At 39.5% G+C, this 20,957-nt stretch overlaps 2 protein-coding genes across 7 annotated transcripts in view; one reads left to right on the top strand and one right to left on the bottom strand.

Annotated features, from left to right (window-relative positions):
• Positions 1 to 5: 5 nt before the first annotated feature.
• The window catches only part of LOC139942355 (leucine-rich repeat serine/threonine-protein kinase 1-like), a 41,385-nt gene continuing 20,433 nt past the window's right edge, over positions 6 to 20,957 (top strand). The window contains exons 1-7 of one of the 3 annotated variants that reach the window (XM_071939201.1): positions 6 to 222; positions 16,141 to 16,274; positions 16,603 to 16,868; positions 17,324 to 17,399; positions 18,568 to 18,744; positions 19,596 to 19,741; positions 20,171 to 20,409. In XM_071939201.1, coding sequence (XP_071795302.1) covers positions 16,229 to 16,274; positions 16,603 to 16,868; positions 17,324 to 17,399; positions 18,568 to 18,744; positions 19,596 to 19,741; positions 20,171 to 20,409 — 950 coding nt within the window. In that variant the 5' untranslated portion in view covers positions 6 to 222; positions 16,141 to 16,228. Of the gene's footprint in view, positions 223 to 5,841; positions 6,025 to 13,446; positions 13,520 to 16,140; positions 16,275 to 16,602; positions 16,869 to 17,323; positions 17,400 to 18,567; positions 18,745 to 19,595; positions 19,742 to 20,170; positions 20,410 to 20,957 lie in introns of those variants that run through there. The other 2 variants (XM_071939200.1, XM_071939202.1) reach the window with 2 other exon arrangements.
• On the bottom strand, positions 236 to 8,241 carry LOC139942357 (zinc finger CCHC domain-containing protein 9-like). Of its 4 annotated transcripts, none has more exons than XM_071939208.1 (5): positions 7,838 to 8,241; positions 4,093 to 4,610; positions 3,673 to 3,823; positions 3,043 to 3,207; positions 236 to 2,146 (listed from the first exon to the last, which is right to left on the bottom strand). In XM_071939208.1, exons 2-5 carry the CDS (start codon positions 4,492 to 4,494, stop codon positions 2,010 to 2,012), a joined length of 855 nt encoding a protein of 284 aa, XP_071795309.1. In that variant the 5' UTR covers positions 4,495 to 4,610; positions 7,838 to 8,241; the 3' UTR covers positions 236 to 2,009. The 4 variants fall into 4 exon arrangements, with proteins under 4 accessions (XP_071795309.1, XP_071795308.1, XP_071795306.1 ...); XM_071939207.1 differs by lacking the exon at positions 7,838 to 8,241 and adding an exon at positions 5,618 to 5,725; XM_071939205.1 differs by lacking the exon at positions 7,838 to 8,241 and adding an exon at positions 5,574 to 5,704.

The raw sequence follows: 20,957 nt of genomic DNA, 5'->3' as shown, positions 1-20,957 counted from the left end.
TGTTTCTGTATTTAATACTTCGTTCCGGGTTGCTGGCAGTTTGTTTGTGCGCGATCGTTTCCCAAAGGCGGATGTAGCGCAACGTCTGGGATCAGAGTTGGCCAACCTTTGACTTTTTTTCAACGACTGCCAGGACTCTTGTTATTTAAGGAGAGGTCAGCTTCCAGCCTTACACTCATCACAGCTAGAGGAAAGAGTTTATCAGAATTACTCATTTTAAAGGTGAGTGTTTTATTGTCATGGCAACAACAAAACTGGTTCCCAGTCCGATTCCTACACTGGTTCCAAGTTGAAACAAAGTTAAAATTGCCATAAGAAAAACACCAACGTTTTTTATTGGGAAAAAATGATCAATAAAATGTAAACATGTGAATGTAGTTTGGTTTGTCTGGAAAAAAAAAAAAAAAAAACAAGAAAAGAAGCATAAATTTATGATTTTGTTTTTGAATAAAGTAATGTAGAGTCGACAAAAGAATCATTAGAAAATGTCAGTTCAGGACATGACCATTACTTTTAGAGTTTGGTTGAGTAGACGTTGTCCACTTAATCTTGTTGCAGTTTTTGGGCACTTTTGGTACAAGAAGCTTGCGGTCGCTAAAGACGATAGCGGCTATGGTCGGCAAATGTTAAAGAAAATAACATCTATTACAACATGCCTGTAATGTCTAAGATGTTGATTGCAGGCCTGGAATTTCACCTTTTATGGTGTATCGTGGCCGAGCACTCTACTGCATATTGCTGAATCATTGGAGAGTGTGGGTTCGATTCCCCGTCTTGACTTTTGTGTCCTTGAGCAGAGCTCCTAACCATAGTTGCTCCTCTCAACCCAGGTGTATAAATGGGGAACTCAAAAGGATGAGACAGTGTATTGTGTTGCAATTGCTCCCAAGAGGGTTAACTCAAGTAATTTGAGGTTGTATGCTTCCAAAAGAGTTGGAAAACTTTAGAGATATGGTCCAGGTGTGTCCGATAAGCAGGGATAATAATGCTGTAAAGCGTCTTGATCTAGCTAGTACGATGTCTGCCCTATAGTATAAGAACCAAACTGTATTGCATTAGATTTACCCCTAAGAGCCAATTTAAAGGCACTGGACACTATTGGTAATTTACTCAAAATAATTGTTAGCATAAAAACTTACTTGGTAATGAGCAATAGAGAGCTGTTGATAGTATAAAACATTGTGAGAAACGGCTCCCTCTGAAGTAACATACTTTTTTAAATTTTTCATTAAAATATTTGAATTGTATTCGAGACCTCAGCTGAGGTCTCAAATTCAAGCATCTGAAAGCACACAACTTATGCGACAAGGGCGTTTTTGTTCCATTATTCACTCGCAACTTTGACGTTCAAATGTTCACAGGTTTGTTATTTTATGCATATGTTGAGATACACCAAGTGAGAAGACTGGTCTTTGACAATTACCACTAGTGTCCAGTGTCGATAAGTAGCTTCTAAAGGGTTGTATGCTTTCCAGGGAGGTCAGAAAGTTAAAGGAATGGTCTAAAAAAAAGTACACCCGATGAACAGGGCTATTAATTTTGTAACGCTCCTTTAGCATCATTGTTACTCAAACATCACTATTTTAATCAAAATTGATTAAATAAATTAAGTTAATTAAAATGTACCCAGTTTCCGTTGTGGTTTTATTACATGATATTTGAAATTTAAAAAGTTGCAACCCCTTTAATGGCACAGGTTGTATTGTAAACTTGGGTGTGATCCCTGGCTTGACTGCAGTTTCAGGTGTTGTATGGCTTCAGACAGGCACCCCGAACAGCGATATTGACAAAATCGAAAGAGACAACCAACATTAGGGCTACATAGTTCGGTTGGTAGAGTACCTGCACCTTAATCCAGAGGATGCAGGTTCAAATCCTGCTGTTATAAATTTGTCTTTATAAACCCCACTTCATAGCAAAATTGTCCGACAGAGTTTTTCCCCTGACTGTCAACAGTAGACATGAGTCATTTCCTGTAACTGGCTGATAGAATGTCACAATTCAGTTGGTCAAAACTTGACAAATTTTGGCTTTTTCTTGGTTGGAGGTCTCTGCACTGTCGGCTTAGGTATCATATCATCGTACTCTGCATCGGCACTCCAGCCCGCTGTGCTGGCTAGCGTTGGAATGGTCGTCTCGTCTGGGTCTGTACAGGAGAACAACAATAAATCAGGAGTTTTTATGGGGGTTTAAATTTGACTTTAAATCTGGGCCCAATTTCATAGAGCTGCTTAAGCACAAAAATTTGCTTAGCATGAAATTTCTTCCTTAATAAAAACAGGTTTACCAACAAAATTTCCATTTGTTGCATATTGCTTGTTACTGGTATTCAGCTGATGTTTGCTCATCCCTAAAATCATGTGAAAATTTAGTTGGTAATTTTTTTTTTATCGCTCTATGAAATTGGGCCCTGGGTAGATAAAAGGCTTTGGGTACTCACTGTAACACAAAACACACTGTCCACAGATTTACGTTGAACTTGCATGGTTTAAAGATAATGGTGGTAGAAAGCTTCCCTTAAAATATTACTTGCTGAGGGGATGTAGTTTTTTGAGAAATGAGTAAAACAAGTCACAGAAATAATTTTTGTCTCAGTGAGGCGAAAATTATTTCAGCAATGTAAAACGTGTTAACTGGTAAACACATTTAACTTGCTACATTGAAAAGATCTTTTTTTGGGGGGGACATTGTTTTACTCGTTTCTCAAAAACTACAGCACCTCAGCAAATGAAATTTTAAGGGAAGCTTTCTACCACCATTATCTTCAAACAGTGTAGGTTTAATGTAAATCTGTGGACGTCGTGTTTTGTGCTTTTGCTCACCTAAAAACCCTTTTCTGTTTAATGGGTGATACTCAGCAGGATTAACAGATATTTGTGAGACTCAAACCCAACAGTTGAACGAAGATGATGAATTGAAAGAAAGACCACTGGACTTTTTCTGTCTTGAGCTTACTGGCCAGACGAGGAAATCACTGGCTTGGAACCGGCGGGCTAGTGTAAAATTTGAGCCCTGATTTAACAAACAAAAATGTGTCCATACCGATTTCCACCCTCAGGTCAGGACAGTTGAGGCTCTTGTGCTCCACCGAACCACATCGTTTACATCCTCCGCCCATCGGATAAAGGCCACGTGGATTGTCGGGGCAGCTCTTTGACAAATGCCCAGTCTCTTGGCATATGTAACACTTGGCGAAAGGGAATTCTCCTGCAAGCGTACATAATATAAGGGGTTAGTACAGACAATGTTAGGCATTCCCCCAATCCAAGCCTTAATCGTAGATGTCATTATTGGTAAGCTCGCAGTCGCTCGTTACTCAGCTCCTCAAGCCCCTTGCCCCTGGTTTCACCACTGGGGGTTTTGAGTAAGGAATGTTCTTAGTGAATATATTCCAAGAGCTAATGTTGCACAGTTTTTTTTCTTTCTTTTTTCTTAGTCACTGCTGACAAAAAATGCTTGAAACTGGGATCCAGATTTTAGGAGGTACATTGAAATAATGGCATTTCCACATTTTGATAACCCCTGGAGTTATAGATTCCAAGGAGCTTCCAGGAGCAGTATCCTCAGTGCTAGAAGTTTGGAGAAAGGAGCAGCAATTTCTTTCCTTTACTAGGCACACTTAAAAAAGTCTGGGTTTAGATAAAAGTTTGAAATTTCTCATCCCTGCCTAACCTTGTCCAGGGTCAACTCTGGCAGTGCACTTGTGCGCTTCATGCTCGGTCGAACCACAGCGGAAACAGATTCCCGTGCCCTGCTCCACGTCGAGTAGAATCTTAGGGCAGTCGGCCACACCATGGCCAGCCTCACGACAGTTGAAACACACCTATAAATAACAAAAATAAATCTATCTGAATTTGTTCTTTCTTTTGATGGCATTCAGTCTGACATATTGAAACTTTGGAGGCATTACACAAGGGGAATAATTAAGAGCCCTGATTAAGAATTTAAATTGCCGACAACTTTAAACTCCATTTAACTTTTCAAGTACCCAAAAGGGCAAATGGCTTTGAACGTTTTTTTTGTTTTACTTTTGCCTTACTCTGGACACAGCAAACAAAGAACTACGATTTTAAATAAATACAAATTACCAACCATATTATTTGCTTTGTTCTTAATCCTCTTCACCCGCCTCTCCTCTCTCTTCCTGTCCTTCTGGCGGAGTGTTGTTTTGTCGTCCTCAGACGGGTCTGTACTCTGAGCCATCGCTGTTAGTCTCTCATTCAAGCTTGAACTAAATCTGCTATCACGTTCCTTTATGCGTGAATCAGAGATCACGTGACCCTTTGAGGTACTTGGTTCATCTTCGACAAATCCCTCGTCCTGTCTTTGTTTCCTTTTCTTCTTACTTCTTCGCTTGACTGGGTTATCCTCGTCTTTGTTTGAAGTCCTCGGATGTTTCTTTGCTTTGTTCGTCTTCTCCTTGAGTTCATCCCAGGAAGATGCCTCATGGGGTCTCTTGTTGTTCCCTTTATTCCCACGGGCCCAGCGAGTCATGATTAATGATGATATTTAATTGTCACGTTTAGAGGTTCCTTGCAAAGAGTCTTGGATCTTTTGTATGACGGTGAAAACTTATTCTGCAGTAGACACTGGAAAACACTCACACCTTCCTGAATAAAACAACAATTTTGAAAAAGAAGAACAGTATAAAACGATTGTTTAATTTGAAGTACACATGGTTTGGTGTATGGTGTTCACTCCACTATTGGACAATAGTTCTAGGAGTAGGTCTAATGACACTGGTGATACTGTAGTGTATCTTTTGCACTGGGAGGTACTATTACTCTCATTCATAAAAATCATGGTGTATTTTAACTGGATATTTTCGACTTCTTTTGAGATGTTGTATTGTAGCATTCTTTGTATTGTATTGTATTGTTTATGACTGACAACTAACTGACCATGCTGACTGATTAAAATTTGACAGATTAACGTGATGATTAAATGGTGAACATAGCCCTAAAATTCTGTGGCAAATGCCGAGAATCTAGGACACATAGCCCAGGTTGGACTCCTCCGTTGCATGCAATGCGACAGAGTGGCGCTGACTGACGTCCTCCTACCAAGTACACCAGGGCTACCTAGACTAGAGTAGACACACAGAAGTGGGGCTATACAGTCTAACATTTGAACACACTGTTAAAATAGTATCCTTCTACTTTTCTAGAAACTCTCCAATCACGGGAGCTATTTCCGTTTTACTTTTTAGTTGTTAATAATAATAATAATAATATATTTCCCCTCTGTCTGTAGCTTTGAAGATAAGACTTCCCGTATGGCGCCACCACTTTTGGTTTTGCACTCATTTTTACAAAAAGGGATATCTCTAGCCCACCTTGTTAAGCTGTTAATGGCTCCGCTTTTAACATCGGTCTCATCACTGTGACTGTGACAGTGATTAGACCGATGTTAAAAGCGGAGCCATTAACAGCTCAACAAGGTGGGCTAGGATATCTCATGATTGAGGTAAATTAGATTTAGAATTAGATACTATATTATTTCAGTCTTAATCCACTAAATCTTATCTTTATATATACATATATCGCCCCACGCCGCTATTTCAACATACTGACATCACATCTTGTTCTTGATTCTTGCTGCTCAATATATTAATTACCGGTAGTTGCTCCATCCCTGTCTGTCTACGCAGAAATTAATACCGAGTGTTGATCGTCGTCACTCGAGAGTCGACTGTGATGTTAAAACTCTGCTGTACTTTTGAGACTTTTTGCACGTGTAGTATAGCGCCCTCAATCGACGAACTTGCGCGATCGATAACATCAAACTTTTCGTGCGGTCGGTGGAGCATGTCATTTTTATGTCAGACTCAAACAAACAACAGACTTCGTATTCATTTTTTTTGGGGGGCAAGTGGTAGTATCGGATAGTGAAACTTGGTGTTGTAGATATGTAGCGCAGTCAATTCAATTCAATCCATCGTCGCAGACGATGGGCGGATACAATAATTTCAAAGTTGAAAGCCAACATGAAGACCGTCAACCAAGCTCAATTTATAACAAGAAGGTAAGTCTGCTGAGCTAGCTCAGTTCACCTTTTGGGCCATTTTACTTCGTAGCATGTATCATATCATGTCATTCAATCAACTTAAACTGAATTTGTTTCACCATTTCTGAGCGGGGAGCTAGCTGAGTAACGAAACCGAATCCAACGCCTGGTTTAAACTCCGGCGGGCACTGTAAGGGAAATTCCGCTTTTTAATGCTCGGTAGGAAATCCCAGCTCAGGGCTGTTCCACAAACCCGACCGACTTGTTGTCGTTTTCCGGAAGTTTGAAAGCCATATTGTCAATTGTGTGTTCAACAATGGTGAATGAAATGCTTTTAAAGCAAATTTACAAGGCAAGCGTGGCTCTTAAATTTAATACTAATTTAGAATAATATTTATTAAATAACTTATTTAAATTATTTGTTTAATGATTCCCATTATTTGAGCTGCAGTTTTTCTTCTTTTTAGTTTCTCACTACGTTGACGCGCAAAAGAACATTTTATTATTATAATTGTTGTATGTGATAATTGTTTTCAGTTTGTCATTGCCCTTTCGTGTTTATAAATATTTGCAATTAAAAAACTTTTTTATTGAAATTATTTTGTAGAAATTGTGATGGAATAGCACACAATTTAATTGGGAGACATCATTCAATAATTCATTGAATTAAATTGAAATATGATTTAATTTTTAACTACATCAATGCCATCGTTAAAGAAGAAACAACCAAAAAGTTTATCTTTAAATTTGATGATATATATTATTGATTTACACAGTTGAAATCGATACAATTATAACTTTTGCTTTAAAAAAAAAAAATAGTTCAGGTGATGATGGAAAAATATGGAGAGCTATTATGCAAAAACAGATAGCCATAGTTTGTATTGTAGTAGACCCAGTAACTGGGGCGCTGTACTCCTTTTCAACAATTTTTGACTTTATCTGTCGTACTACGACAGATAAAGTCAAAAATTGTTGAAAAGGAGTACAGCGCCCCAGTTACTGGGTCTAGTATTGTAGCAATATTTACATGTAAATACACAATTACCTTTTTATAGTGTTTGTGAAGTGGATTTTCTGGACTCAATAAAAAGATTTCATGAAAAAATAAGCACAACAAAATAGTGCCGTGTTCATAATCGGAGCTGGTGGGTACGAGCAGCATATTTGGCCAAAACAGAACCATTTTAAAAAATACTTTTAAAAAAACAAAAACATGTTGATCTTCATGGAAAGGCATCAAGGAATTTTACAAAGCGTTTATAAAATAATTTAATTGTTAAACTTTCTACATGGTTCGCTTGATGGCGACGCACCTCTGTTTTTTCGTTCCAATGTTGTTTTTTCTTCTTCACCACCTAAAACAAAAACGCACTTTTCAAAGCTCTCATTTTACAGCACTGAAACTGTTCATACAATGTAATATTGTAAGATAGTAGTTGTAGTAGGGGCCATAGCCCGACACAGACATTCATCACCAAATCTTGAAGTAGCTACTAGCTCTAAAACAAAAAATCCCCTCCCCCCCCCCCAAAAAAAAAAAAAAAATTAAATTGAGTCCAGAAAATCCAAGATAGTACAGTCCTTGAAGACTAAACCAAATTATTTCAATCTGCAGAAATGTTCACCTTACATTCTTTTTTTTAAGTAAAGCATTTCATGGAATAATTCAAGGGAATTCTTTCACTATAATTACCTTCTGTAAACCCTGTAAGTTATTTGTAAATCTGTGAACTTTAGATTTTTGTTCTGTTCAGAAAGTGTATGTCCGGTACTTTTCCCACACACATTTCCAACTCCTAAGAAACCAGGGCTACGAAGAGCAACTTACGTTCACAGGGCAACTTGTATATTTCTCGTACCACCAGAAAATCAGGAGACAGAGCATTTTCAGTTGCAGGCCCTAGGATGTGGAATTCCCTTCCAAACTCAACCAAAAGTTCTAGCTCTGTTACCATGTTCAAAAGGTCTCTGAAAACATTCTTTTTCAATCAATAAATCTCGCCTTGCTTGGCCTGCAGTTCTAGTCAAAGAGAGACCGGGACTTTCTTGGCCAAGTGTCGCAGGCTTTGCCTAGTCGTGGTTCTCATCTTGGTTTTTGTTTGCACTCCCTTTTTTGTTTTGTCCTGTCATTCTCTGAGTGCTTTGTAACCTTTGGAAAAGGCGCTGATATAAATGGTACTTTTATTATTATTATTATAAAATGGCTTTAATTTATTGCTATTCCTTGTTGGAAGCACTTTAATATTTATAGGCCTAATGTTGACTGCCACTCAACTAGCAGTCTAGCCCAACAAAGTGGTGTGAAACACCCATAGCAAATTATGCTAACTGTACTTAATACTGTGTTTATATTCTCTTATTTTTATTGGTCCCTGCACAACTTGCATTGTTTTCTTTGCAAAAAAGACCTTTGTACTTCATACATGGGCCTTGCTTTATTCTTTGTATGTAGGCCTACAATGTATGCCACAAGTCATGTGTAATGACAATGAACCAATGCCTTGTGTGACTCCCTGGTTGAGTTTGCATATTTATTGAGGTGTGCCATATGACTTCCTGCATACCAAAGAAGAAAACAAGAAAAGAAATAAATGGTATTACCCGCCCAAAGCAAATCATTTAAAATTTACAGTATTACCCTGTCAGTTTCCCTAGTGGTTTATTATTTGAGTTTTGTTGGTATTAATTCTTGTATCTACCCAGACTTGAATCTACCTTGTATGTAAATTAAAGGTACTAATTGGTAACTACTCTAAATAATTGCTTCTAGTATAAAAACTTACTTGGTAATTAGCAATTGAGAGACTGTTGATCACATTATGAGAAACAGCTCCCTCTGAATCTGAAGTAACACATTGTTTGAGAAAGAGGTATTTTCTCAATCAAATATTAAAAGACTTCAGGGGTCGATTTCACAAAGAGTTAGGACTAGTCCTAACTTAGGACTAGTCCTAAGGGATATCAAAAATGTACAGATAGTCCTAAGTTAGGACTACTAACTCGTCCTAGCTCGAGATAAGACTAGTCCTAACTCTTTGTGAAATCCACCCTAGGTCTGAAGCCTTTTATTTTTCAGGTAAAAGCACTCAAATTTGTGCAACAAGGGGGTGTTTTTTTTTATTCATTATTCTCTTGCAACTTTGATTACCAATCGAGTCGACATTTTCAGAGATTTGTTTATTTTATGCATTGTTGGGAATACACCAAGTGAGGATTCTGGTCTTTGATAATTACCAAGCATGTCCAGTGCCTTTAAGAACCACTCTGTATAAACTTTAGACACCGATCTGTAGTTTCAGGTACAGAGAGTACAGTATCTTGCTGTGTTGAAGTAAATGGGGGTTGATATCTTATAGTCACAGAAACTGAAAGACTTCAAATTAGGGAAAAGTCCTGATAATTTTGTATCCACTGAGACTTCCTTCTGCCTTAAAAAAAAAGTGTGGTACTGTGGTTAATGGCCGATTTTTTCACTGATGAGCCCCCCCCCCTGAAACCACATTTCAGATTCATATCAAGCAGAGTGATAAAATCAACATCAAGTTGTTGTATTTGCTAAAATTGTTTAAGGAATATTGTAAATGGCTAAATTTACAAAAGTGAAGTGGCATAAAGTTAAACAACAATATGTAATTATCTAAGACAAGTGCACAAAATATTAAATGGCCTGACGTTTCTGTTGTAATACTACTTTATAAAGTTTGAGCATATCACCCCAGTTCTTAAAGCATTACACTGGCTCCCTGTTGAGCAACGCATCATCTTCAAACTCCTTTGCACAACATACCGTTGATGACAGAGACTTCATCCCCGTTGTACTTGCAGAGGCTTCTCCTGCCGTATAAGCCCGTTCGCCAGCTAAGGTCCAGTGATGCCACCTTGCTTGCCGTTCCACCTTCCATGTTGAAAACCTATGGGGATAGAAGTTTCTCGGTTGCTGCCCCCCGCCTGTGGAACGACTTGCCTCTCACCCTTAGATCACAACCTGACATTTCTTCATTCAAATCCAATCTCAAAACTTACCTCTTCAGTCAAGCCTACCATTAATTTTTCCCTTGGTCATATTTTAGCGCAGTGAATAGTTTTCTAGATACCAGCGCTTTATAAGATTTATTATTATTATCTATACTATTAAAAGCGTAACCTGCGCCATCTTGGATTGAAAATTAGAAGGTCCAGTGGTATGGCATCCTTGTGGAATCCAACACGGTTGTTTGTGTGGAATTCAATACGTTTGTGTGGTTTCAGACGTCGGGTTGCAAGTCTGCAAAACCCGGATCCAAACTCGCACTTACAAGTCATGTGATTGGAGGAAGTTTGGGCGGCGACCGTGCGTCAACCACTGGTCGATGTTGTTACCAGACTTCCTAGAAATCTTTCTGACAGGCGACTCATTGGACAGTGTTTCGCAGATGGTGCTCCGGATTGGTTCATTCATTGCCCCTTGAACGCCCACCCGCCGTTCGATCCGCCCTTTTTGGTCAGGTTACTTTCGTGTTGTACTAAGCATGGTTCTCCGGATTGGTCCATTCATTGCCGCGCAGGGTCGAAAGGGTCGAAGAGGCTGGGTGCCAGGACAAATCCGAAACCAATCTCACGAATTTGACCGAATTTGCATTGAATGGATTAAGTACCGTAGATTGATGTTTCGCAGGTGACCATGTGTCAACCACTGGTCGACGTTGTTATCAGACTTCCTAGAAATCCTTCTGCGGGTGACCCATTTGTTGAAAAGATTAAATGGAGAATATTTATAAAAAAACATTCACTTCCAAACGGCATGAGAATTATCATGATGAACAAGGATGGGATCAAACGGAAGCTTAATAATTTGGAAACATTGGGTAGGGCCGGCTATAGGTTGGAAGGTGTCTAAGGGAACTTTACAATTAATAACATTTTGGGGGTGGGGGGGGGGGGCCTTACACAAAGAGCCATTCTGGTCAGTGTATTGTGAGTGGTGTGTTGTCTGGTTTGAGACAGGCCACCTGTTGCTTGGTGAAGAAGGTCGCCGTGGGACCACTTTAGGTTGACAGTGGGTTGCGACCTTGGACCTTTTGCCAGTAAACTCAAATGGGTACATGAATACCGTTTTAGAATACGGTCTGTTCATGGAGGTATAATGTTGCAGTTTCAGAGTTTAACCATGGCGGTAGAATTGTGAAACCATTCCTTACTCTATGGTGAAACTTATACACACACGTCAAAGGCTGTTTTGAAGCTGTAAAAAAAAAGAACTTTGCTTTGCATTTGGTCAAAGTTGTTAAGCAAAACGACATTAAGTTTCCTTTTGAATAAGTCCATTCACAAAATTGGTTAGAGCAGTGTGTCGGTCAGGTCTCAGAATGTACATTTTGCCAAATCCATTATGAAGATTAATTTAGCCATCGGCCCGTCGGGTTGGTTACTGATGGAGATAATATTAACAAAAGAGACCTCGTGCGGCTGAATGGGGTACATTTTTAGGAGTTTGTCTATTGACCCAAACTGGACGTAACAAACCCTAAACATGACTTGACATGCTTTCTGAAAGTGAAATAAGTTAGAGAAAATTAAGGAGTGGGGACGAGTGTATCGTTTTTATTTAGTTTGTACGATATAGGGTTCCAGAGATATGGGATGTATGGAGGTTTGTTCCTAGAGCAGCGTGAACATGAACGCGGTCAGAAATTGTGTCGTTTGTCGTTCAAATTTCGCGAGATGCAATAAGCCCAAGTGACAATAAAACAAAACCAGACCTGCCAAGTCTCACGCATTAGGCGTGAGACTCACGCATTTGGGCTCTGTCTCACGCTCACACGCACATCAACCATTATTGGGGCGAGATCGGGAAAAAAATTAACGACATTTTTTGTACAAAATTTGTACAAACAGAGCGCAAATTTGCAGATTGCGCACGCTTTTGCTCATCCAGTAGGTTCAGCTCAAATTCGGCAGAGCGCAAAACGCTTATTGCGCACAAGTTTGTTCCGATTCTTTTAGCAAATTCGTTGAAATGCGCTCCACTAGCGAAGACACAACAGGCAGAAGAAGTGAGCGATTGATTTTGGACATCATTTTTAGTCTATTTTTTTTCAAGTTTGGAAGGATATAATCTGACACAATCGAACCTCCACATTAACCATCAACATCTCCTGTGTACCTCAAGTGAGTTTTAATTATTCTGAGGAGGCTTTTGATGCCTTTTGAAACACTTTTTGTCCACCATTAAATTTCACATTGTTTTATTTGTTTATAAAAAAAAAATAATAAAAAAAAAAAAAAAAAAAAAAAAAAAAAGTTGGGCGGCGATTTAAAAAGGCCTTCTTAAACTGGCAATTTTTTTTCCGGGGGGATGGGTGTTGAGCTTTGAAAAATCTCACACATAGCTAGCCTCTGGACTTGGCATCTCTGCCTGCAAAACACTTTTTTGACGTTCACGTTAAGTGCTCCCGTTATACATGCAGCCTATTGACCAGAAAGTTTACAAGACCAATTCAGATGAGAATAAACTAAAAAGAGGCCTACGCTCTTACCACTCCCGCCCCCCCCCCCCGAAAAAAAAAACAGTAGTTAAATTAGATTTGTGGCACACAGCATGTTCCAAAAACTCGCTTTACTTATAGTGCTGTAGCAACGCTATGTATCGTGGGACGTAAACATGTCATTTTTGACGATGTTTTTTAAAAAGGATATGCAAGCATTATGAATGTATATTGAGTGTGTGGAGAAAGTTTTGGTAGTGTAGTACAAAAGAAACTTTAGTTTATGCTGGCTAACGGTCAGTTTCACCTATCAAAAAACTGATTTGAAAAACGTGTAACGTTAGGGAGGCCCAACATATTAGACCCCTATAAGGATCACGGGGGAGCCTTATAGTTTCTAGATGCATAAGGCATCCCGCTAGTTATTTATTAAATGCTGTACGTCAGGGAAGCGGCATCTACTGAGACCTTCAAGTTCCAACTCAAAACTCACCTATCTCCAAGCCTGTCATCTGTTTTTGTTCTATTCTTCCTTTTTCCTTTCCTTTTTGTTTAAAATTCTGTTGTTGATTGTGAGGCGGCTGAGTTCTTTGTAGTTGAGGTACATGTATTCGGCCTATTTATTATTAATATTATCATACTTGGGATTTAAGGCATTGCATGTTAATTAGCAGGACGGTTCTTTTCCGCACTGACTCACTGAGAAGTCACACGATCGAACTCCGAAAGAATCTACTTTGCGGTAGAAGAATATATATATTAGCAAGACGAGTTCACAAAACAACATTTCTAACCAGCTTCCGCGAATAGGCCTACACATGCGCAAAACAAATAAACATTATTTATTATCATGTGTGTATGATGATGACTTTGGCTGAGTTTTATTTACACACTGGATACGTAATCATACTAGGTTTGGATCGGGCTAGGAGTAATATACTTGACCTCTTCCTCTTTTGCTTTGCAACCACACCAAATGTAAATGTTAGTTTTAGTAAATATGTTGCACGACTCAAAAGGAGCGAACAGGAATATCGACATCTTTTGTAAGTAATTTTTGTAGTATAATCTAACATGTTTCAGTTGTATTTGTATTTGTATTTGCACACATTTATTTCATTGTTGCCCTACATGTACACTTACACATTTTACAAAGTTTTATAATTATATTCAAATTATGAGTAGTTTACAGTACTACTCAGTATCTTAGGATATGAAAGTTTACAATGATTTAGATAGTTATATATTAGGAAGCTTTTTAAGTAGGACAACAATTAGGTTATAGGGTGAAGCAGTAGGCTTTTGTGCCTTAACCTATGGACAGACAAACAACATAAAATACTATACAGAAGACAGAAAACACAAGACAGACTAGACAAACAGAATACACGACAGAGGCTAAGTAAGTTGTACAAATGTGATGTCAAAGGGGCATAATTAACAGCAATTTCTGCATTTATTTGTGGAAGGTGTCTGGAAGCCAGTTTGTCGTGTAACTGGGACTTTATTGATTGTAATGGGGGAGGGGGCAGCCTCGCTACCATGGGCAGCGCGCCGTATCAATACCTCTCGTCACTAACCCCTGGGAGGGATGTTGGGAAACAACGCTGATTGGCTCAGGAAAATGGTTAAATGCATTAGATGTCAAGTGCATGCGCGTAGTTTTAAGATTATTTGTATGTTGATCACGCCCGCGTTTTTTATGACACAAACACGTTTTTTAAAAACAAAAACAAAAACATTCTTTTAAGATGAAAGACATGCAGGCGCGCGTAGAAAATAGTGAATAAGGAATATGTACGCTCATTAATGGCTCATTTATATGTGCTAGCATATAGCACATTTAAATTTGCCAATTCCAGGAGTAATGATCGAGCAAGGCATGCTGGGAAAAAAATGGCGCGGTGAGACCGATAACCCCTGGGAACGAGGTTGGGGGAGGGGGTGTTCCAAGAGTTGTATTGTAGAGGCAGGTTTTCTGACTTTCCTAGGCATTACCATTGTACATCATTGACCCGCTGTATGACAATGTCATAGCCAAAGCAACAAGTGATCCAATGAAACTGTATAGCAAAGTCTGGGTTTCATAGCCCCGCCTCCTTCCCCCTCCCCCCCCCCCCCCCCCCACCACTGAAAGGAAGTGCTAGTACTAGTAGGGAAATTGAATACAGCATATCCATAGACAATGCCCTATAGCTACGCACTCCCCCGCTGATTAGTAATGATATGGGGGGGGGGGAAACTGTCATCGGACGGAACTCCCAGGGAGTATCCTGGTCCAAATTTCACTGGCACTGGACACTATCTTGGTAATTGTCAAGGACCAGTCTTCTCACTTGGTTTGTCTCAACATATGCATTTAAATAACAAACTTGTGAAAATTTGAACTCAATTTTGGCCGTCGAAGTTATGAGAGAAAAATTGAAGAAAAAACACTCTTGTCGCACAAGTTGTGTGCTTTCAGATGCTTGAATTCGAAACCTCAGCTGAGGTCTCGAATTTGATTAATACATTTAAGTGAGAAATTACTTCTTTCTTAAAAACTTCGTTACTTCATCAGAGGGAGCCGTTTCTCACAATGTTTTGTGCCATATCAACAGCTCTCCATTGCTTGTTACTAAGTAAGTTTTTATGCTAAAAACTATTTTGAGTAGTTACAAATAGTGTCCAGTACCTTTAAGCACAAAAAGTTACAAAGCACAATTTTGTGCTTACTAGAATAAGGTAACCAGCCAATATGCTACTATGTCCAGGTGCAATTTGTGGCTGGTATCCTGCTTATTTCTGCTAAGCAGCAACTTCTTAAAGCATTGTCTGATTAAAAACAGCTCTATGTAACTGGGCCCAGGTTTCTCTTTGTATACTTCGCTTTCTACAAGAATTCAAATTTCAACATCAATGACATATAATAACCATGTAGGCCTACTCTGGAATGTACATGTACAATGGTATAAGGGGATTAAAACAGGTGTTAGTTTGTAGGTGTCCGACTTCCGGGTACTGGGCGTTTAGTTCCAAACTCTCTGTGTCCATTCAATTAGTTCCTTTCCACCCTGACTGATTTAATTGAGCATCTACTAACGGATTATTTCCCCTCACTGTTCTATTGTGGAATGGAAGATCATTCCAAACCAACACTTAGATGCTGCTAGAACAATCCCCAAGCTTTAGAGGAATACAGATTTCTAGAGGGTTACAAGTCAAAAGTCTTACTTCTCATCAGTGCCCGCCCTCGCGGCTGAAGGGCATGTCACCCGAGGCAATTTACAGGCAACCAGTTCCAGGCAGTCTTCAAGGCGGAAATTCGTCTCAGTTTTTGTGTTATTTTCTTGAGTGAGTTACAGCTAGAAGATTGCCTCTTGTGCTGCTGAATTAGTTTTCCTTGTGCATGCAGTGCAGTTTGTTATCTTCAAGCTGTAAAAAATGTCCTGTGTGGCAATATCTTAATTACTAGTGCACAATCGTAAACTTCATGAATTTGGAAGCTGTGGGAGGTGGAAACTATATGAATTTGGAACTTGCGTGAACTTGGAAACTTCATGAAATTTGGAAATACTTTGTACTCCTTGCAGGGACACCGAACAATATTGTTTTTAGGACGCTAGCAAACGTGTGAAACAAAGTGAAACAAAGTGGTTCTGATGATTAATGTTGTTTGATTCTCTAGGTTTACATGAGTGGAAATTATGTGACAGCAGATCCCTTCTGGCTGTGGTGACCTCTGACATTACTTCAATTATCCTGAGACCAGCACAATGAGCGAGCCAGACCCTGTCGATATCACGCCCAAAATAATCGAAGGTAATTAAAGGCACTGGACACTGTTGGTAATTACTCAAAATAATTATTAGCATAAAACCATACTTGGTAACGAGTAATGGGAGAGGTTTATGGGATAAAACATTGTGAGAAATGGCTCCCTCTGAAGTGACGTAGTTTTCGAGAAAGAAGTAATTTTCCACGAATATTATTTTGAGACCTCAGATTTTGAGGACTTGAAATCAAGCATCTGAAAGCACACAACTTCGTGTGACAAGGGTGTTTTTTTCATTCATTTTATCTCGCAACTTCGACGACCAATTGAGCTCAAATTTTCACAATTTTCAATAATGTTGCTCTCCCTGTTTAGTTGCCTCCCTGGCTCTCCTGGAGAACATTAAAACCCAAACCACATCCCATCTCGCGGCCTTTCTTCAAAGCCTCACAGATGACGTCAAAAATCACCTCTTCCCCTTCACAGAGGCAAACAAGGAGCGCTTTGGGGAGGGTGAGTCAGGCTCGTTGTGGCGTGACTTCACCCACCCTTTTTTGCATGCAGCCTGCAAATATGGGAACGTGGGTGACGTCTGCTTGCTGCTGTGTTCCGGTGTGGATGCAAGGCTCTGCACTGAAGAGGTATGAAGTGGGTGTAGAACCCAGGTCTGGAATTTCAACTATGAGAGGGCAACGGCATTTTTATTTTGCAAAGGGCACTTCCATTGGAAAATCTTAAGGTCCATTGGAAATTTTTGAAGGGGCACCAAGGCCTCCATGATTTTCGTAGAACTGTGTAGAAAGGATTAACTTAACTTGCAAGCATGACGTCCAGGATGTCTATATAGTATTTATGCCAAAGTGAAAGTCTCCCAGGATGCTAGCATGGTGATGAAAGGGTTTTGAAACTTCACCGTGGTTTTTGTAAAATAACACTATTTGGTTACATCGTATAGGATCCTGTTGTATAAGGAAGTGCTAATCAAAAACATTTTTGGTGGTTTTCTTAGAAGAAATAATGGGAAGTTATTAGTTCCATATTCAAATTAAGTTTTTTCCTCTCTCTCTGTTATGGTGATTATATTGTGCAACTGTAGGAAGGTACAGCGCTAGATGTCGCAACTTTTCATGGCAGACTGGATATTGTGGACAAGCTTTTGGAGTGGGACCCAAGTAAGTATGGTTCGTAAACAAATTGTGGTAACAAGTCTCTTGGTTTGGGCACCTGTTCGTGTAAAATTAATAAGAAATCTGGTGAACTTTTAACCACTCCGCGTCAGAAGATGACATGTCTGTCTGCAGATTTTGTTTTGAAAGACTTATGACGGAAGTTTTGAAATGCCCGGAACAACTCAGGATTTCCCTATTTTGTTTTTTTTTCTGGCGGCTAACATTTGCATCCACCGGGACTTTCCAGTTTGTAAGTTTTACAGGCAGCACCTACCGCGATACATTTTGTATCAACCTGGACAAAAAGCACAACAACAGGTCCTGGAAAACATGCCTTGTAAAATCCCTTTGCTGTGGTTATTGTGTAACAACTGATCTGTTGGTTTGCAAAATGTGGCATAAAAGAAAGAACAGACTGCCACAATTTTTCATTTTTGTATTTGACTCAATGGGAGGTAAATCTGAGATTCCAGTATACCATGGGAGACGTTTCAGCTGTGGCTTACTGTCGAGGTTCTGCGAATCATGGTGAGTGCCCGCTCACCAGTCCTGTCTTTATATCTGTTTTTAAACGATGGAAAATATTTCTGTTCATCCTGAACAGGATGCCAGTTCATCGCAGATTACACCCGAGGTTTCTTCTGAGTGCTTACTCCGGAGTGTGTGCTCACTAGTCCGGTGTTTCTATCCGTTTGTGTTTATATCTGTTTTCATTGGCACTTTAAACGATGGAAAATATTTCTATTCCTCCTGAACAGGATGCCAGTTCATCGCAGATTACTCCCGAGGTTACTCCTGAGTGCTTACTCGGAGTGCAGGCTCACTAGTCTGGTGTTTATATCCATTTCCATTGGCTCTGAATGACTTGGGATATTGTCTATTCCCCCGAACATGATGCCAGTCCATCATAGTTTACTCCCCTGCTCCTGCCGATACCAATCTTTACTCCCAAGTGGAGAGAAGCAATCGTGATAAAGTGCCTTGCTTAAGGACACAAGTGTCATGCCTGACCAGATTCGAGCCCACATTCTGTAAATTACAGAGCTTGAGTCCACCGACCTATAGACCCCTCGGTCACGGCGTGCCACCAACTTCATATACGCTCAGTATAAAATTTGATGCTCACTTGTCTTGTAAAATTAAAATCGATTTTTGTTTTTTTTCCCAAAAGATATGATTGAAGATGAAGAAACGGTGAAATGCCTGTTGGCAAAGGCTTGTCGAGCGGGACATCCAGAGATGGCTAAATTATGGCTCGACAAACTGGCTGAGATGAAGGCGGAGGGTGAACGGCCATGCCCAGAAGACTTTGTTGCTATGAACGATCCATTCATTGCCGCTTGCCAAGGTTGGTAAATAATAACGACAACAACAACAACAACAACAACACCATGTATCTCTTAAAAGCACTGGACACTTTTGGTAATCGTCAAAGACCATTATTCAAACTCGACAAATGCATAAAATAACAAATCTTTGAACATTTGAGCTCAATTGGTCATCAAAGTTCATTGAACAGAAATTTATGAAAGAAAAAACACCCTTGTTGCACAAATATGTGTGTTTTGAGATGCCTAAGAAAAGACTTCAGGCCTGAAGTCTTTCTCAGATTCAAACATTTTAGTGAGAAATTATCCCTTTCTCAAAAACTACGTTACTACGTTGTTTCTCACAATGAGTACAATAGTACCAACTGCTCTCCGCTGCTCGCTACCAAGTAAGTGTGTAAGTAAGTAAAACCCCAAACGGGTCCAGGGGTGGATTTCACAAATGTAGTCCTAACTTAGGACTAGTCCTAGGCAATGCTAAGAGATAGGACCAGTCCTAAGTTAGGACCAGTAACTCATCCTAACTTAGGACTTGTCCTATCTCTTAGCAGTGTCTAGGACTAGTCCTCAGTTAGGATTACCTTTGTGAAATCCACCCCAGTGCTTTTAGAGAAGAAATAAGTTTGTTTATCACTCTTCTAAATTAATGACAATAAAAACTGTTGGTAAGAAGACTACAGCAGCTTTCGATAATATTAATCATTTTGAGAAAAATTTCACTTCGAAGTAAAACCTTTGAAATAATATGTTCACATGGTAGTTTTATTGTAAACTATATCTTCATTTGTAAAAGATTGAAACGAGCGAACGGTTCCAAAAATCGAAGGTATACATTGCCTTTAAGTGTTTTACACTCTGGGTTTTCTTGCAGGTGAACAGTATGAGCTTGCTTCGTTCCTAGTGGAAGAAAAAGTGGTCACCATAGGGAGTGAGACTGCCCTCAGAACAGGCCAGAAATTCAGTGAAGTTTTGAGACTTTGGTGCAAATCTGAGGAAGAAGAGACCGGGGAATTTGAGGTATGTCTGCTTCCCCTGTGTGGAAGTACCGTTTCACACTAAATATTTAATTTTGGTAAGGGTACCCGACTATTACAGCCAAGTTTATGTTGTCTTAGTAAAAAAGAAAGAGTTAATAAGGGCGGTAGCCGGCGTGCATGTTGATAAACCTGGGCCCAATTTCATACTGTTGCTTAAGGACAAATAGTAGCTAAGCACAACAAAAATTTGCTTACCAGCCAAAATACCGCTTCCTATGTACCCTTTGTGAATGGTATACTGCTCTTTTTTTGCTTAGCAGAAAGTTGTTAGGCATATTCGGTGCTTAAGCAGCTTTATGAATGGGTTTGAAACTTGGCATGGTTGGAGTATTTTTAGTCTCTGTTGTAGAATTCTTGCACGGAAAAAGAAAGAAAAAAACTTTTAAATTTCTACCCACTTTTCAACAAGGAACTTGTAGCCAAATGGAACAACAGACAACTTCATGTGTTTGACAGAAACTGGCTGGATTCGTCCAAGACAGACCTCTGGCATACGTTGATCAAAATCAATCTATCCCATAACTCAATCAAGACGATTCCGGAGATGCTGCTGTGGGGACTGCGCCATTTAGAGAGACTTGATTTATCTCATAATCTGATCACAAAGCTACCGGAACCGAAAAGCATGGAGAGACTGACAGGCTCAAGGTAAATGATTTGTCATATTAAAGAAGTTGACTATTAATTTGGATATCTACCATAAAAATAGGAGTGGCTTGATTGTCTACTCTTGTTTAATACAACCAGATATATGGGAGTGTTGTGGCCGAGCGGTTAAGAGCACCGAATTCAAACTCTGGTGTTTCTAATCAGCAGAGTGTGGGTTCGAATCCCCAGCCGTGACACTTGTGTCCTTAAGCAAGACACATAACCATTGCTTCGTCCTTCGGATGGGACGTATAGCCGTTGGTCCCATGTGTTGTGTAAACGCATGTAAAAGAACCCAGTGCACTTATCGAAAAGAGAAGGGGTTCGCCCCGGTGTTCCTGGCTGGATTGGCAGCATATTGTGCCATAGCACCTTGTAAACCATTACATGGTGCTTAAGGATTAGGTCTTATATCTCAAAATTCGCCCCACTCCTTACAGTAATAATACCTGGCGCTTTGTATCCTTTGGCAAAAGGCGCGTTATAAATACCGTTATTATTATTATATTATTATTATGTCTATGGACCACAGTTATTACTTTGCTTTT

Source organism: Asterias amurensis, chromosome 9, assembly GCF_032118995.1.
Source record: "Asterias amurensis chromosome 9, ASM3211899v1".
NCBI classification, from domain to species: Eukaryota; Metazoa; Echinodermata; class Asteroidea; order Forcipulatida; family Asteriidae; genus Asterias; species Asterias amurensis.
The sequence above is the reverse complement of the archived record's forward strand: the minus strand, read 5'-3'. Positions and strand labels throughout refer to the sequence as shown.